We start from the raw sequence: 18708 nt of genomic DNA, 5'->3' as shown, positions 1-18708 counted from the left end.
TCAAGTCCTGGCACTCTAGTTTTTTCTCAGGGACAGGTTCCCAAACATGGGTGCTGGGTGGAGGAGAATGTATATTCTTAAAGTTAAAGGTCAGAGCCACAATGATTCCCAAGGAGGCCCTCACAGTTCACTCTCACCGCAGAGCATGAAATTACCCTTCTCTGCTTCCTGGCTGCCAGTAGATCAGCTGACAACTTAAAAGGCTTATTGGGCTATGGCTGTTTCAGTAAATTTGTTCAGAGTCACTCACATTCAGAGTCATAGCACATCAATGGTCTTCAAAAAGATTTTAAGCCAGTTTCTGTTGTCATCTACAATTCTAATGCATGATTTGCGATGGGGGGAAAAGGAGGAATGTGTGAATCTGAAATCAAGCCTCAGATGACATATCTCTGAGTTACACAATAGTTGGAGAGATTACCGAACAGTATAACTTACAAAGCTGTTTGTGAACCTTTCGTGGAAAGGCGTAACTTACACTGAGCCATGATCGTGAAACTCAAGGAAGTAGAAGTGCATCCCCTGAACAGAGCAGCCAAAGTGTCTTTAAAATGGACTGTGCACACAGAAAATTTAAAAAGCAATGAGGCATGTGACAGTTCTCTTAAAGTAATACTCCCTTTAAAGACTTTGAAAGGTAACTAACATTTGTGTACCGCATACACATCCTACCATTTTTCACAAGACAATTCATAAAATATTAAGAGGAACAGGGAAACACAAAAAGACAAGTGGTTTCTGGGTTACACAACATTTGGTAACTGACACGCATTTGTGTGTAAACAGCCGGGAGAGAAAACCCCAGTATGATGGGTACGGATCTTCTCTGTGGCCCATTTTTACCTGCGGTGCAGCCTGAGGAACACAGCCCACAGCTGCCTCCTCACTTTTAACCTCTTCTTAATTATCTTAGATTTGCATAATCATGTAAGTCATGCTTGTAGAAATCCTTCAGCGAGCCCAGAAGCAGGTTAAAACTTCACCACTGTCTTCTGTTTATTAAGAGGCAGCTCAGCCGAAACCGGTTTGGCTCAGTGGTAGAGCATCAGTCTGCGGACTGAAAGGTCCCAGGTTCGATTCCGGCCAAGGGCATGTACATTGGTTGTGGGCACATCCTTGGTAGGGGGTGTGCAAGAGGCAGCTGGTCGATGTTTCTCTCTCATCGACGTTTCTAGCTCTCTGTCCCTCTCTCCTCCTCTCTGTAAAAAAATCAATAAAATATATATTAAAAAAAAGAGGCAGCTTATTAACAATGGCCACACCAACTTCCATTTGCCAGCAAGCAGAACATGTGTTACATGCCTCTTAAAATCTGTTCCCTATTTCATCTGGAATGCATACTGAGTTGTAAAAAAAAACAAACAAAAAAAACCCACGTGATATTTAGTGTCGAAAATCTTGTTTGAAATTGATATGTCCTAATTATTAGAAAAATTTCAAACTCCCAGTGACTGTTAAAATTCATACGGGCAGATCTAAAATATACTTTTGTGGTTTTGTGGCATAATCGCACACAACCACTCTATCCCTAGGTACTGTCTGTATATCCTTTCTGCTACTTCCCAGACAATTTCATCCTTAAATTCATTCAAGGTTTAAATCATTCATTCAAGGTTCTAAAAATCTCACTGTGACACAGTTAAGCATGTCTATCTACAGTGGGATATTCTTGGTCTGTGTTCTTCAGTTGGGCCCCATATCCAACCTTCAGTACCGCTGTCTGCAGGGGACCCTAATTTGGCGTTTTTGAGCTGATGGATGGTCTCTCGGTATGAGTTCCCATGCTCCCTCGGGACCTCAGGAGGTTTCTACCCCACCGAAGGGCTCTGGTGGGTGGGAGGGTTTTGCACGGTCCGACCTGCTGCAGGTCAGGGTTTGTCATCTATGTGAACTCTGAGGTGGATGCTGAGTCGGGACTTCCTGCTGAAGGCCTTCCCGCACTGAGAACACTCGTAGGGCTTCTCCCCGGTGTGGATCCGCAGGTGTAGCCTGAGAGTGGACCGCTGGCTGAACGTTTTGCCGCATTCCGTACACTCGTAGGGCTTCTCCCCCGTGTGCGTTCTCATGTGTATGATGAGCTGCGAGTTCTGGATAAAGGATTTCCCACACTCGCTGCACTCATAGCGCTTCTCCCCCGTGTGAATTTTCTGATGTATGATGAGGTTTGATTTCTTGAAAAAGGTTTTTGCACATTCATTGCACTCGTAGGGTCGCTCCCCCGTGTGAATTCTCTGGTGTGTCGTGAGTTCGAACTTCTGGGCAAAGGTCTTGCCACACTCGCCGCACTCGTAGGGCTTCTTCTCCATGTGTGCCCGCTGGTGCACGATGAGGTTGGACTGGTGGGTGAAGGCTTTTCCACATTCGAGACACTCGAAGGGTTTCTCCCCGGTGTGGATTCTCTGATGCTTGATGAGGTTTGCCTTGTGGGAGAAGGTTTTCTTACAGACATTGCACTCATACGGTTTTTCTCCCGTATGTATTCTCTTATGACTGATGAGGAGTGACTTAAAGGAGAAAGCCTTGTCGCAGTAATTACAAAGGAAGGGTTGTACCAAATTCCTAATTTTCTGATGTTTAAAAATGGCTTCTTTATGGCTGAAAGCTTTCTCAATTTTGTTATATTCTGCATATTCCATTTCAGGATGAGTTTTCTCTTGCTTTAGATAGAGAAGGGCTTTTCCAAATTCGTTATACTCATCAGCCTGCTTCCTTATATAGCTGTTACCGTTCAGTAAGTCTGAACCGTATTTCAGAGTTTTTTCATATAAGTCATATTTATAGGGCACCTGTCTTAGAGAAACAAAGTCTGTGCTCAGACTGAGTGGTTTTTCAAAGAGATCACTCCTTTCCTCGATGGGGGTTTGGTTCTGGCAGATTATGAACGGCCTCGCCTGCTCCTCGGGGTCACCGCGCTCCCTCTGCGCCTGGTCGTCGGCCTTCCACACCTCTAGGAGAGAGCACAGGGAGGACCGCCGTCAGGCCTCCGCTTACGTCCCACAACGTCCCTCCTGGGGACCCAGTCCAGGACCCAGTCCTCCAGAATTGCGTCCCTCAGTGCAAATTTGTCCCTGCTCTTAAACTTTGAAAGAAAAAGGGGGGGGGAAGAGCCCGTGGCAGCAATAAAGGAAGCAGAAACTGACAGTGAACACAAGTAGCATTGCCAGATCGCACAGTGACCTACGGAGGGGTAACGTGAAATAAAACTGCGGGGCAGCAACAGGAAACACACCGTGTGGGAAGGCGGGCAATGCAGGGGCGAAGGACTGTCCTCGGGGACGCTGCACAGTCAGCACAGAGGCAGGCACGCAGGCTGAGGAAGACGGTAAAGGAGAGGACACGGGCAGACCTGAGTCTCTGCCTCTGCATCCCTGTGGCTGGGCCAGCACCTCGTCTATAGGCGCCCAGGCTCTCTCCCCGCCTCCTCCCTTCCTACCGGCGGTATTGCTGTTTGGCAGAAACAATCGTATTAAAGAGCAGCGAGTCCCGCCACTGTGCTGCAGCACACTGATGTGCCACAAGAAGTTAAAACATGCAAACCCGACTAGTCAGGGCACTGACCACTTTTCCCTTAGATTGTCAAATTTAAAAATGACAACAGCTAACACAATCGCTGTCTGGTGTGAATGAATCAAAGGTGTGCTGCAGAATTTTCTAAATTAACTGATTTGTGCCATGAGATGAAAAGGTTGAAAATAGCTGCTTTAAAGGAAGACTTTGCAAGTGATTGAAAAGGCCCAGAAACTCATTTTCTGTGGGAAACAAAAAATTGATGCAAGGACCCAAGATCCCTTTAATAGATTCAATTCTACTGCTGCTTTCATTGTGTTTTTTTTTAAATTCAATTTAATTTAATCTTCACCCGAGGGTGTTTTCCATTGATTTTCAGGGAGAGTGGGAAGGAGAGGGAGAGACAGAGGGAATACAGATCTGAGAGAGACGTATTGATTGGTTGCGTCCCACATAGCCCCAACCAGGGCCAGGAGCTTGCGACTGAGGTATGTGCCCTGGACCAGAATCGAACCTGGGACCCGTCAGTCCGCAGGCTGACGCTCTATCCCCTGAGCCAATCTGGCGAGGGCTCATTGTTTTTTTTCTATTGAAGCTGTTGGAGACAGAATGTATTTTCATTATTTATTATATCATATCTTTCTCTCTCCTTCTAATATGCTTAACTTCTTCCCCAAACAAGTCTTGTCCCTACTTTTATTTGAAGGGATATTAAGGACCAGACTACTCCGCCGCCTCCTCGGTCTTACATAACCTTCACCTGCCTCTGGGCATCACTGGTCATGTGATGCCGCCGCCATCTGTGTGCAGACAGGGACGTCCCTCCTGGACTGAAATCTATTTCCCTGAGGCCGCCGGGCCAATGGCCTGAGCTAAGTACAGGGTACTCAGACATCTGGGGCACAGTACTCATCTGTTGGCAGCCGTCTCTAAAGGTTTAGGGATTTTTTGGGGGGAAAAAGTGTTAATATTTGAAAGTACCAACTCATAATCCTTGGGATATTACTTCTAGTGGCTTCTGATTCTCCCTCCACAGCTTCCCTGGAGAGTTCTCAACTGCAGTTCTAACTTTGCCAGCACAGCTCCAGCTGCTCCGCCTCAAAAGCCACATCTGGTTTGGTCGCAGCTCCTACTGCGTGGGTTTTAGAACTCAGTCTTCACTCTCAGCTGTGACGTGTGAAGCCTGAGGCCAAACCACTCAGTAACTGAGCAGCTCGTTCCTCGGTACCTGAGGAAGCACATAGCCGCCCCGGGTAACCGCGGATGCGGGAGCTGTCCTTACCCACGGACAGCAGGTTGCTGTAGTTCTCCAGCATCACATCCATGTACAGGATCCTCTGCGCTGGGTCCAGCTGCTCCCACTCCTCCTGGGTGAAGTCCACGGTCACGTCCGTGAATGACACTGACCCCTGAAACGGCACATTGCTGTTCGCTCTGCCACGACGAGCTCATGTGATACGGGAGGACACAGGCAGTTTTTCTCACCACACATTGTAGGAGTCATTCCCAGGGAAACTCGCACACACCAACCGTGCACCTTCACTGCGTTGGTCAGAATTGTGTTTACAGTGGTCTGAGTGTGCATTCGTTCTTTCCTTCCCCTCTCTAACCTCTCCGTGCTGTCTCTGGCACTGGCACAGGCTCAGGCATCTCGGATGAATGAAACCCCACGCCTCTAAACGGCAATTCGCAGCAGAGAATGGCACCAGTGAGGGGGTGATGCTTACACAGGCACCGTTCTTGTATCAAACTAGACCACAGTAAGTTAGACTTTCTGTGACACTATGATCTATAAGAAATACATCCGGTGTTTGTCCACAGTTCCTGGCTCACATCTCCCCAAACCCCTAGGTTAACCTACGAATTGAGACTGATAAGGTTTGTTACACTAATGAGGTGACTTCTGGACATGAGGATGGGGCAGGTCACCATCAGACCAGAGGGGACAGAGAGGGTTGGAGGGTGCCAAACGCCCGGGAAATGAGGTTACCCATCCCATTCTGTAACAGCGGTGGGACAGAAATCCGGAGGACAGGGTACCCGAAGCCATCGGGACTACAGCACAGGAAAAGAGCAAGAGGGGCAGCCTGGGAGAGCCCCGAAGCTCAAGCAAGTACCTCACTCCTCTAACGCCCCCTGGGCCACTTCCTCTTCCCCTCCCTCCTTTATGCCCCCGCCCTCCGCCCTCTCACTCCTCTCCACCTTGTAGGGCACAGTCTCTCTCTCCTCTATCCCTCTGTCCAGTCTCCTCTGTGTCCTGTACTTCCCCTCTGCGCCCCATCAGAGATCTCCACACCTCCTCCACTCCCCTTTCTCCGCCCCAATCGCTCCAGCACCACCTGCTTTTCTCACCCTGCCTCTCTGCCCTAACTTTTCTGAATCCTCCCTGACACTCAGATCACCTTCTTTACTGTCCCTACAGTCTGTCTCTCTCTCCTCTCTCTGATGCCTCTTTGGTCTCTCCTTCCTACTTCTTGCACTCCACCTTTCTCTATTTAATGTCCCCTTACTGTGACTCACCTCTCCTACCTCACTCCAGTCTCTCCGTCCTCTCTCTAGTCCATCCTTCTGCTCTCTCTAGTCTCTCATACATTTCTCTGACGCACCCCTCGCTCTAGTCTCACCAAACTCGCTCTCACTCCACTCTGTATCCTCTCTCTAGCCGCTCCTGCCTGTCTCTCTTCCATTCCTTGCTCTATTAACTAGGATGGCTTTCTCTAGACTCTGCTTCAGCTTTCACCCTAGTCTCTCTGACCTCTCCCTCTAGACTCTCCATTCGCTCTCTCGCTCTACACTCTCTGACCACTCTCAACTAATCTCTCCGTCCATTCTCGATGTACCCTATCCTTCATCTCCCGCTCCAGACTCTCCTTCCGCTCCCTCGCTCTAGTCTCTCCTATCGCTCTCTCGCTCTAGTCTCTCCTTCCTCTCTCTCCCTCTCGACTCTCCTTCCGCTCTCTCCCTCTAGTTTCTCCAACCACTCGCTCGCTCTAAAATCTAATACCGCTCTCTCGCTCTCGACTCTCCTTCTCCTCTCTTGATCTCCTTCCTCTCTCTCGTTCTCGATTCTCCTTCTGCTCTCTAGATCTCCTTCCGCTCTCTCGCTCTCGATTCTCCTTCCGCTCTCTTGCTCTAGACCACATGTGTCAAACACCAGGCCCGCGGGCCAAATCCAGCCCGCCAGGCCTTGCAATGTGGCCCGCACCGCGCTGTCATCACTGCACTCCGCTGTCAGTTTATGACATTGTCAGTTTATGACTGTTCAGTAAACCATTCGGCCCGCGATTTAGGCTGGATTTTAGATTTTGGCCCCTTCTCTGATTGAGTTCGACACCCCTACTCTAGACTCTCCTTCCGCTCTCTCACTCTAGACTCCCCTTCCTCTCTCTCGCTCTCGACTCTCCTTCCTCCTCTCTCGCTCTATACTCTCTTTCCACTCTCTCTCTCTAGACTCTCCTTACGCTCTCTCGCTCTCGATTCTCCTTCCGCTCTCTCGCTCTAGACTCTCCTTCCTCTTCTCTCGCTCTATACTCTCCTTCCACTCTCTCGCTCTAGACTCTCCTTCTGCTCTCGCTCTAGTCTCTCCTCTCTACTCTCCTTCCGCTCTCTAGATCTCCTTCCACTCTCTCGCTCTCCATTCTCCTTCTGATCTCTTGCTCTAGACTCTCCTTCCACTCTATCGCTCTAGACTCTCCTTCCACTCTCGCTCTACTCTCTCCTGCTCTCTAAACTCTCCTTACGCTCTCTAGAATTCCTTCCGCTCTCTCGCTCTAGACTCTCGTTCCGCTCCCTAGATCTCCTTCCGCTCTCTCATTCTAGACACTCCTTCCGACTCTGCTTCTTCTCCCTCGCTCAACACTCAGTCGGCTCTCTCGTTCTAGTCTCTCCTACTCTCTAGACTCTCCTTCCAATCTCTCGCTCTAGTCTCTCCAACCACTCTCTCGCTCTCGACTCTCCTTCCGAGCTCTCACTCTCGACTCTCCTTCCGCTATCGCTCTAGTCTCTCCTGCTCTCTAGACTCTCGAACTGCTCTCTAGATCTCCTTCTGCTCTCTCGCTCTCCACTCTCCTTCTGCTCTCTAGATCTCCTTCCGCTCTCTCGCTCTCAACTCTCCTTCTGTTCTCTAGATCTCCTTCCGCTCTCGACTCTCCTTCTGCTCTCTAGATCTCCTTCCGCTCTCTTGCTCTCGATTCTCCTTCCGCTCTCTCGCTCTAGACTCACCTTCCGCTCTCGCTCTAGTCTCTCCTGCTCTCTAGATCTCCTTCCACTCTCTCGCTCTCGACTCTCCTTCTGCTCTCTAGATCTCCTTCCGCTCTCTCGCTCTTGACTCTCCTTCTGCTCTCCAGATCTCCTTCCGCTCTCTCGCTCTAGACTCTCGTTCCGCTCTCTCGCTCTAGACTCCCTTTCCTCTCTCTCGCTCTAGACTACGCTTTCCTCTCGCTCTGGACTACCCTTCCTCTCTCTCGCTCTCGACTCTCCTTCTGCTCTCTAGATCTCCTTCCGGTCTCTCATTCTAGACTCACCTTCCGCTCTCGCTCTCGACTCTCCTTCTGCTCTCTCGCTCTAGATACTCCTTCCGTTCTCTCACTCTAGTCTCTCCTTCCTCTCTCTCGCGCTAGACTCTCCTTCCGCTCTCTCGCTCTCGATTCTCCTTCCTCTCTCTCGTTCTCTAGATCTCCTTCTGCTCTCTCGCTCTCGATTCTCCTTCCGCTCTCTCGCTCTAGACTCACCTTCCGCTCTCGCTCTAGTCTCTCCTGCTCTCTAGATCTCCTTCCGCTCTCTCGCTCTCGATTCTCCTTCCGCTCTCTCGCTTAGAATCCCCTTCCTCTCTCTCGCTCTAGACTCTCCTTCCGCTCTCTAGATCTCCTTCCGGTCTCTCGCTCTAGACTCACCTTCCGCTCTCTAGATCTCCTTCCGGTCTCTCGCTCTAGACTCACCTTCTGCTCTCTAGATCTCCTTCCGCTCTCTCACTCTCGACTCTCCTTCTGCTCTCCAGATCTCCTTCCGCTCTCTCGCTCTAGATTCCCTTTCCTCTCTCTCGCTCTTGACTCTCCTTCTGCTCTCTAGATCTCCTTCCGCTCTCTCGCTCTAGACTCACTTTCCGCTCTCGCTCTCGACTCTCCTTCTGCTCTCTAGATCTCCTTCCGCTCTCTCACTCTCGATTCTCCTTCCGCTCTCTCGCTCTAGACTCTCCTTCCGCTCTCTCGCTCTAGACTCTCCTTCCGCTCTCGCTCTAGTCTCTCCTCTCTAGACTCTCCTTCCGCTCTCTAAATCTTCCGCTCTCTCGCTTAGACTCCCCTTCCTCTCGCTCTCGACACTCCTTCTGCTCTCTAGATCTCCTTCCGCTCTCTCACTCTAGACTCTCGTTCCACTCTCTCGCTCTAGACTCCCTTTCCTCTCTCTCCCTCTAGACTACCCTTCCGCTCTCTCGCTCTCGATTCTCCTTCCGCTCTCTCGCTTAGAATCCCCTTCCTCTCTCTCGCTCTAGACTCTCCTTCCGCTCTCTAGATCTCCTTCCGGTCTCTCGCTCTAGACTCACCTTCCGCTCTCTAGATCTCCTTCCGGTCTCTCGCTCTAGACTCACCTTCTGCTCTCTAGATCTCCTTCCGCTCTCTCACTCTCGACTCTCCTTCTGCTCTCCAGATCTCCTTCCGCTCTCTCGCTCTAGATTCCCTTTCCTCTCTCTCGCTCTTGACTCTCCTTCTGCTCTCTAGATCTCCTTCCGCTCTCTCGCTCTCGATTCTCCTTCCGCTCTCTCGCTCTAGACTCACCTTCCGCTCTCGCTCTAGTCTCTCCTGCTCTCTAGATCTCCTTCCACTCTCTCGCTCTCGACTCTCCTTCTGCTCTCTAGATCTCCTTCCGCTCTCTCGCTCTTGACTCTCCTTCTGCTCTCCAGATCTCCTTCCGCTCTCTCGCTCTAGACTCTCGTTCCGCTCTCTCGCTCTAGACTCCCTTTCCTCTCTCTCGCTCTAGACTACGCTTTCCTCTCGCTCTGGACTACCCTTCCTCTCTCTCGCTCTCGACTCTCCTTCTGCTCTCTAGATCTCCTTCCGGTCTCTCATTCTAGACTCACCTTCCGCTCTCGCTCTCGACTCTCCTTCTGCTCTCTCGCTCTAGATACTCCTTCCGTTCTCTCACTCTAGTCTCTCCTTCCTCTCTCTCGCGCTAGACTCTCCTTCCGCTCTCTCGCTCTCGATTCTCCTTCCTCTCTCTCGTTCTCTAGATCTCCTTCTGCTCTCTCGCTCTCGATTCTCCTTCCGCTCTCTCGCTCTAGACTCACCTTCCGCTCTCGCTCTAGTCTCTCCTGCTCTCTAGATCTCCTTCCGCTCTCTCGCTCTCGATTCTCCTTCCGCTCTCTCGCTTAGAATCCCCTTCCTCTCTCTCGCTCTAGACTCTCCTTCCGCTCTCTAGATCTCCTTCCGGTCTCTCGCTCTAGACTCACCTTCCGCTCTCTAGATCTCCTTCCGGTCTCTCGCTCTAGACTCACCTTCTGCTCTCTAGATCTCCTTCCGCTCTCTCACTCTCGACTCTCCTTCTGCTCTCCAGATCTCCTTCCGCTCTCTCGCTCTAGATTCCCTTTCCTCTCTCTCGCTCTTGACTCTCCTTCTGCTCTCTAGATCTCCTTCCGCTCTCTCGCTCTAGACTCACTTTCCGCTCTCGCTCTCGACTCTCCTTCTGCTCTCTAGATCTCCTTCCGCTCTCTCACTCTCGATTCTCCTTCCGCTCTCTCGCTCTAGACTCTCCTTCCGCTCTCTCGCTCTAGACTCTCCTTCCGCTCTCGCTCTAGTCTCTCCTCTCTAGACTCTCCTTCCGCTCTCTAAATCTTCCGCTCTCTCGCTTAGACTCCCCTTCCTCTCGCTCTCGACACTCCTTCTGCTCTCTAGATCTCCTTCCGCTCTCTCACTCTAGACTCTCGTTCCACTCTCTCGCTCTAGACTCCCTTTCCTCTCTCTCCCTCTAGACTACCCTTCCGCGCTCTCGCTCTCGATTCTCCTTCCGCTCTCTCGCTTAGAATCCCCTTCCTCTCTCTCGCTCTAGACTCTCCTTCCGCTCTCTAGATCTCCTTCCGGTCTCTCGCTCTAGACTCACCTTCCGCTCTCTAGATCTCCTTCCGGTCTCTCGCTCTAGACTCACCTTCTGCTCTCTAGATCTCCTTCCGCTCTCTCACTCTCGACTCTCCTTCTGCTCTCCAGATCTCCTTCCGCTCTCTCGCTCTAGATTCCCTTTCCTCTCTCTCGCTCTTGACTCTCCTTCTGCTCTCTAGATCTCCTTCCGCTCTCTCGCTCTAGACTCACTTTCCGCTCTCGCTCTCGACTCTCCTTCTGCTCTCTAGATCTCCTTCCGCTCTCTCACTCTCGATTCTCCTTCCGCTCTCTCGCTCTAGACTCTCCTTCCGCTCTCTCGCTCTAGACTCTCCTTCCGCTCTCGCTCTAGTCTCTCCTCTCTAGACTCTCCTTCCGCTCTCTAAACCTTCCGCTCTCTCGCTTAGACTCCCCTTCCTCTCGCTCTCGACACTCCTTCTGCTCTCTAGATCTCCTTCCGCTCCCTCGCTCTAGACTCTCCTTCCGCTCTCTCGCTCTAGACTCTCCTTCCGCTCTCTCGCTCTAAACTCTCCTTCCGCTCTCTCGCTCTAGACTCTCCTTCCGCTCTCTCGCTCTCGACTCTCCTTCTGCTCTCTAGATCTCCTTCCGCTCTCTCGCTCTCGATTCTCCTTCCGCTCTCTCGCTCTAGACTCTCCTTCCACTCTCTCGCTCTAGATTCCCTTTCCTCTCTCTCGCTCTCGACTCTCCTCCTGCTCTCTAGATCTCCTTCCGGTCTCTCGCTCTCGACTCTCCTTCTGCTCTCTAGATCTCCTTCCACTCTCTCGCTCTAGACTCTCCTTCCGCTCTCTCGCTCTAGACTCTCCTTCCGCTCTCTCGCTCTAGACTCTCCTTCCGCTCTCTCGATCTCCTTCCACTCTCTCGCTCTAGATTCCCTTTCCTCTCTCTCGCTCTCGACTCTCCTTCTGCTCTCTAGATCTCCTTCCGCTCTCTCGCTCTCGATTCTCCTTCCGCTCTCTCGCTCTAGACTCTCCTTCCACTCTCTCGCTCTAGATTCCCTTTCCTCTCTCTCGCTCTCGACTCTCCTCCTGCTCTCTAGATCTCCTTCCGGTCTCTCGCTCTCGACTCTCCTTCTGCTCTCTAGATCTCCTTCCACTCTCTCGCTCTAGACTCTCCTTCCGCTCTCTCACTCTAGACTCTCCTTCCGCTCTCTCGCTCTAGACTCTCCTTCCGCTCTCTCGATCTCCTTCCACTCTCTCGCTCTAGATTCCCTTTCCTCTCTCTCGCTCTCGACTCTCCTTCTGCTCTCTAGATCTCCTTCCGGTCTCTCGCTCTAGACTCACTTTCCGCTCTCGCTCTCGACTCTCCTTCTGCTCTCTAGATCTCCTTCTGCTCTCTCGCTCTCGATTCTCCTTCCGCTCTCTCGCTCTAGACTCTCCTTCCGCTCTCTCGCTCTAGACTCTCCTTCCGCTCTCTCGCTCTAGACTCTCCTTCCGCTCTCGCTCTAGTCTCTCCTCTCTAGACTCTCCTTCCGCTCTCTAGATCTCCTTCCACTCTCTCGCTCTCGACTCTCCTTCTGCTCTCTAGATCTCCTTCCGCTCTCTCGCTCTAGACTCTCCTTCCGCTCTCTCGCTCTAGACTCTTCTTCCGCTCTCTCGCTCTAGACTCTCCTTCCGCTCTCTAGATCTCCTTCCCCTCTCTCGCTCTCGACTCTCCTTCTGCTCTCTAGATCTGCTTCCGGTCTCTCGCTCTAGACTCACCTTCCGCTCTCGCTCTCGACTCTCCTTCTGCTCTCTAGATCTCCTTCCGCTCTCTCGCTCTCGATTCTCCTTCCGCTCTCTCGCTCTAGACTCTCCTTCCGCTCTCGCTCTAGTCTCTCCTCTCTAGACTCTCCTTCCGCTCTCTAAATCTTCCGCTCTCTCGCTTAGACTCCCCTTCCTCTCGCTCTCGACACTCCTTCTGCTCTCTAGATCTCCTTCCGCTCCCTCGCTCTAGACTCTCCTTCCGCTCTCTCGCTCTAGACTCTCCTTCCGCTCTCTCGCTCTAGACTCTCCTTCCGCTCTCTCGCTCTAGACTCTCCTTCCGCTCTCTAGATCTCCTTCCCCTCTCTCGCTCTCGACTCTCCTTCTGCTCTCTAGATCTGCTTCCGGTCTCTCGCTCTAGACTCACCTTCCGCTCTCGCTCTCGACTCTCCTTCTGCTCTCTAGATCTCCTTCCGCTCTCTCGCTCTCGATTCTCCTTCCGCTCTCTCGCTCTAGACTCTCCTTCCGCTCTCGCTCTAGTCTCTCCTGCTCTCTAGACTCTCCTTCCGCTCTCTAAATCTTCCGCTCTCTCGCTCTAGACTCTCCTTCCGCTCTCTCGCTCTAGACTCTCCTTCCGCTTTCTCGCTCTAGATTCCCTTTCCTCTCTCTCGCTCTCGACTCTCCTCCTGCTCTCTAGATCTCCTTCCGCTCTCTCGCTCTCGACTCTCCTTCTGCTCTCTAGATCTCCTTCCGCTCTCTCGCTCTCGACTCTCCTTCTGCTCTCTAGATCTCCTTCCGCTCTCTCGCTCTCGACTCTCCTTCCACTCTCTCGCTCTCGACTCTCCTTCCACTCTCTCGCTCTAGATTCCCTTTCCTCTCTCTCGCTCTCGACTCTCCTTCTGCTCTCTAGATCTCCTTCCGCTCTCTCGCTCTAGACTCTCCTTCCGCTCTCTCGCTCTAGACTCTCCTTCCACTCTCTCGCTCTAGATTCCCTTACCTCTCTCTCGCTCTCGACTCTCCTCCTGCTCTCTAGATCTCCTTCCACTCTCTCGCTCTCGACTCTCCTTCCACTCTCTCGCTCTAGATTCCCTTTCCTCTCTCTCGCTCTCGACTCTCCTTCTGCTCTCTAGATCTCCTTCCGCTCTCTCGCTCTAGACTCTCCTTCCGCTCTCTCGCTCTAGACTCTCCTTCCACTCTCTCGCTCTAGATTCCCTTACCCCTCTCTCGCTCTCGACTCTCCTCCTGCTCTCTAGATCTCCTTCCGCTCTCTCGCTCTCGACTCTCCTTCTGCTCTCTAGATCTCCTTCCGCTCTCTCGATCTCCTTCCACTCTCTCGCTCTAGATTCCCTTTCCTCTCTCTCGCTCTCGACTCTCCTTCTGCTCTCTAGATCTCCTTCCGGTCTCTCGCTCTAGACTCACTTTCCGCTCTCGCTCTCGACTCTCCTTCTGCTCTCTAGATCTCCTTCCGCTCTCTCGCTCTCGATTCTCCTTCCGCTCTCTCGCTCTAGACTCTCCTTCCGCTCTCTCGCTCTAGACTCTCCTTCCGCTCTCGCTCTAGTCTCTCCTCTCTAGACTCTCCTTCCGCTCTCTAGATCTCCTTCCACTCTCTCGCTCTCGACTCTCCTTCTGCTCTCTAGATCTCCTTCTGCTCTCTAGATCTCCTTCCGCTCTCTCGCTCTCGACTCTCTTTCTGCTCTCTAGATCTCCTTCCGGTCTCTCGCTCTCGACTCTCCTTCTGCTCTCTAGATCTCCTTCCGCTCTCTCGCTCTAGACTCTCCTTCCACTCTCTCTCTCTAGATTCCCTTTCCTCTCTCTCGCTCTCGACTCTCCTTCTGCTCTCTAGATCTCCTTCCGGTCTCTCGCTCTAGACTCACCTTCCGCTCTCGCACTCGACTCTCCTTCTGCTCTCTAGATCTCCTTCCGGTCTCTCGCTCTCGATTGTCCTTCTGCTCTCTCGCTCTAGATACTCCTTCCGTTCTCTCACTCTAGTCTCTCCTTCCTCTCTCTTGCGCTAGACTCTCCTTCCGCTCTCTTGCTCTCGATTCTCCTTCCACTCTCTCTCTCTAGATTCCCTTTCCTCTCTCTCGCTCTCGACTCTCCTTCTGCTCTCTAGATCTCCTTCCGCTCTCTCGCTCTCGACTCTCCTTCTGCTCTCTAGATCTCCTTCTGCTCTCCAGATCTCCTTCCGCTCTCTCGCTCTCGACTCTCCTTCTGCTCTCTAGATCTCCTTCCGCTCTCTCGCTCTAGACTCTCCTTCCGCTCTCTCGCTCTCGACTCTCCTTCTGCTCTCTCGCTCTAGACTCTCCTTCCAATCTTACTCTAGTCTCTCCAACCGCACTCTCGCTCTAGACTCTCCTGCTCTCTAGACTCTCAAACCGCTCTCTAGATCCTTCTACTCTCTCGCTCTAGAATCTCCTTCTGCTCTCTATATCTCCTTCCACTCTCTCGCTCTAGAGTCTAGACTCTCCTTCCGCTCTCTCACTCTAGACTCTCCTGCTCTCTAGTCTCTCCAACCGCTCTCTCGCTCTAGACTCTCCTTCCACTCTTGCTCTAGACTCCTTCCACTCTCTAGCTCTCGATTCTCCTTCCGCTCTCTCGCTCTAGTCTCTCCAACCGCATTCTCGCTCCAGACTCTCCTTACGCTCTCGCTCTAGTCTCTCCCACCACTCACTCGCTCTAGAATCTAATTCCGCTCTCTCGCTCTAGTCTCTCCTACTCTCTAGACTCTCCTTCTGCTCTCTAGATCTCCTTCTGCTCTCTCGCTCTCGACTCTCCTTGCACTCTCTTGCACTAGAATGTTTCTCCGCTCTCTCGCTCTAGACTCTCCTTATGGTCCCTAGTCTCTCCTTCCGCTCTCTGGCTCTAGTCTCTCCTTCCGCTCTCTCACTCTAGTCTTTCCTACTGCTCTTTCTCGTCTCTCCGACCTCTCTGTAGTCCTTCCTTCCTCTTTTTGCCTGTCTCTAGTCTCTACTCAGTCTCTTTCATCTCATCTTTCATATATCCCTATGCTTCTCTCTCAATCCAATCTCCATGTTCTAACTATTCCCTTTCACATTCAATCTCCCTATATTCTGTCTTTATCATTCCTCTCTCTACTCCTCTATCAATCCTCTCTAGTCCTGGGTCACATATCTCCCTTTCTGGGTCCCTACTCTTTCTCTTTCCTGCTCCTTTCTCTCTCACCATCCCTCTCTCTCAAAACTCTTTACTGCCACTACTGTCTCCTCCTCTCACTGCTCAATCCTCTCTCCCTCCCCTTTCCCTTCCCTCTGTCTTCTCTTTCTGCTCTCACTAATTTCAACTCTCTATTCAAGTCTTCTTCCTGTCCCTATAATCTCCCTTCCCTCTTCCTAACTTCTGATATCTCTCCTACTCTCACCTCCCCCTCTTTTTTCACTCTCCCCTCCCTCGCTCTCTACCACTCTTACTCTTTCCATGCACTCTCTGCGACTTCTCTCATTGCTCTCTGATCTTACTCCTGTGTCCCTCTTTTCTAACCACTTTCCCTCTACTCTGTTTCCCCTCTATTCTCTCCACCCCTTCTTGTAGCCTCACCTCACTCTCTAGTTCCAGCTAACTCTTTCTCCCTCTTTCTCTCTTTTCCCTGACCTCTCTATTCTCTCAAGCCCTCTTGCTCGTCTCCCTTCTCTCCTTCTCCCCCTTCTCTCCCTCTCTTTTCTTAACCACCTTCTCTTCAGGTTCATCCCCCCACACTCTCTCTCAGGCCTCTGTCCCTCTCTTCTCTCTTCACCCCCTTACTTCCACTCCCTCTCTGCTTTGTCTCCTTTCTCTCCTGGCTGGCACACTTCACCAACTCTCTAGTCCCTCTTCCTTATCTCACTCCTTCTTCTCTTTCATGTCCCACTCTACCCATCTTCTCTCTCTCAAAGCCACTCTCTATCCTTCTACCCTTTCCTGCTATCTCACACCTCCACTCTAGTCTCTTTCGTTCCTCTCGTTCCTCTAAAACCCCTCCCCCCTTCCCACTCTCTCCCACTTCTCTACTATCTCCACTTTCTCTGGCTCCTCTCTGCAGTCTTTCCTGCTGTTCCCCTCTATACCCTCTCATCACCCTCCCCACAAGCTCTCTCAATCTGGAAGGAGGCTCTCTCCAGCTCCTTTCTAAATGCCGAATCCCCCTCTACCCTTTCTCCACCCTCTCATCCTCCTCTCCAATCTGTCGCAATTCTCTCCATCTCCCTCTGCAGCTCCTGTCTGAACGCGTTTATCCATTCTCCACTTCCTAACATCCTCTTTACACTCCTTCTACTGCTCCTCTCTAACTCCCGCTCCGGCCGCTCTTTGCTGCTCCTCTCTACACACTCTCATCCCCCTCTGTACTCTCCACGCTCTTCTCCATACTCTCTTCACTAACTCCCAATCCAATCTCTAGGCAGGTCCTCTCCACTCTCTTCTGCTCTTCTCTATACTCTCTCAATCCACGTCACTCGCACTCCCTTACAGTCTCTCTATTCTATCTCCTCTCTCCATACTCTTACTCCCTCCCTAGACTCTCTAAACCAGCAGTTGACAACCGGTGGTCTGTGAGGTCCAACAGGTTGGCGACCACTGCTCTCAATGACTTTCTATACTTTCCTTCTCCAGTGTCTCTCTGCTGCTCTTTTCTATATGTTCTTGTACTGCTATCTATTCTTTAATCCCTCTCTAGACTGGCTGTACTGTTCCTCTCTCTCTCATCCCCTTCTCCACTCCATCTCCATTCTAACTTCATCTCCAGTCTCTCTAAACTCCCTCAAGCCCATGTCACATTCTTACTCCTGCTCTGGACTCACTCTACCGCTCTTCTATAAACTCTCTCAAACCCCTCTCCACCCTTGCTATATTCTAAGTCCCTCCCTAGACCAACCACAAGAACCTAGAAGATAAAAAAAAATTTTTTTTTTGTTAATCCTTACCAGAGGATTATCCCATTGCTTTTCAGAGAAAGTAATAGGGTGGGAGGGACAGAGAGAAACATCAATGTTGAGAAAGACACATAAACTGGTTGCCTCTACACGTGCCCCGACCCAGGGAAGGGAGCAAGCCCATGACCCTTTGGTGCAAGTGCCAACACTCTAACCACTGAGGACACTGGCCAGGGCAAGACAAAAACTCACTCCCAGCACCTGAAGGGGTGAAGCCCAGTACAGCTTTTGGAACCTGACAAGCTGGAACAGAAGCCTACAACCCTGAGTGAATTTGGCCTGGGAGACTCCTCGTACAATATGAGGGTGGACCGGACAATTATTACTAACTGAATGGGATTTAAACAATGTGCTTTTGACCTCTATGACTGTTTTACTATATCAGGATGTGTTTGAAGATCAGGGGCAGACTGTATTATGATTTATAAGAAATATATACTCAGTTATTCAGATGAAAAATTATATTTCTCATATATATGATTTTTGTTCACAGCTCCCCAAACCTCTGGAATTTCCTAAGTGTGGAGAGTGACTAATATTTCTGTTCTGTTCAGGAGGTGACCTTTGGAAAACACCCAAAGATGTGGGGGCTGGTGACCAGGAGACCCAATCTTGAAATTAGAGGGTTGGAACGTTCAGTCCCAGGACCTCTGCGGAGAAGAAATGGATGGTCAGCAGTCAATGATGTAATCAATTACGATGATGTACTGGAGGAGAAAGTACCCAAGCAGACAGATCCAAAGAGCTGTGAGAGTGGCACGCCTGGAGAGAGGGCATCAAAGCTCTGTGCCCTGTCCTCAAACCCTGCCCTATGCCCCTGCCACCTGGCTGTTCCTGAGTTCTGTCCTTTACAATAAACCTGTGTTCTAAGTAAAATGTTTCTCTGAGTTCTGTGAGCTACTCGAGAAGAGTAACTGAACCCAAGCAGGAGGTCTGGGCACTCTGACTCACAGCTAACATATCAGACTTGCAGTTAGCATCCTGAGTTTGGGGGGAGGGTGACTGATGGAGCCTCCAAACTGTAGCCAGTTGGTTAGAAGCAAAGATAATAGAAGCTTTCAATTGGCAACTGAAGTTGGGTAGGACTGAACACCTTAACTTGTGGAATCTGATTCCAAGTAGACAGTGTCAGAAATGAGCTGAATTCTCATATTGGTGCCTGAGAATTGCTTGTTGATGTGGCAAAACCTACACACACACACACAAGTTGGAATATTTAAAGGCAAAAGATTAACTTCGTTATAAGACATAACATCAGGCATAAAGATCTCCCCACCATAACGAAGCCATAAAAATGGCTGAAAAGCAAAATAAAGTGTGACTACGTTAAATAAAACTTTTGAACAGCAAAGAAAACCAACAAAATTAAAAGGCAAATGACCAGATAGACATTCTAAAACTGGAAAATACAGTTAACATTCTAAAACTGGAAAATACAGTAACTGAAATAAGTTGTGTAGACTGAATAGCAAACTGGACATAACAAAAGACAAG

At 50.8% G+C, this 18708-nt stretch overlaps 1 protein-coding gene and 1 long non-coding RNA gene across 2 annotated transcripts in view; one reads left to right on the top strand and one right to left on the bottom strand.

Moving 5' to 3' along the window:
* LOC311633741 overlaps nucleotides 1–18090 on the top strand; it is a 39922-nt gene extending 21832 nt beyond the window's left edge. Inside the window, exon 2 of the long non-coding RNA XR_014797008.1 lies at nucleotides 17769–18090. This is a non-coding gene — a long non-coding RNA (uncharacterized lncRNA). The remainder of the gene's footprint in view (nucleotides 1–17768) is intronic.
* Nucleotides 1231–18708, bottom strand: part of ZFP1 (ZFP1 zinc finger protein) — a 34993-nt gene continuing 17515 nt past the window's right edge. The window contains exons 3-4 of the mRNA XM_084906754.1: nucleotides 4790–4916; nucleotides 1231–2947 (exon numbers count right to left, since the gene is read on the bottom strand). Of these exons, the coding sequence (XP_084762880.1) occupies nucleotides 1869–2947; nucleotides 4790–4916 (1206 nt within the window). The 3' untranslated portion in view covers nucleotides 1231–1868. The remainder of the gene's footprint in view (nucleotides 2948–4789; nucleotides 4917–18708) is intronic.

This window comes from Pipistrellus hanaki (genome assembly GCF_964339955.1).
Source record: "Pipistrellus hanaki genome assembly, chromosome: 15".
NCBI classification, from domain to species: Eukaryota; Metazoa; Chordata; class Mammalia; order Chiroptera; family Vespertilionidae; genus Pipistrellus; species Pipistrellus hanaki.
This window is presented reverse-complemented; position numbering and strand designations above follow the sequence as displayed.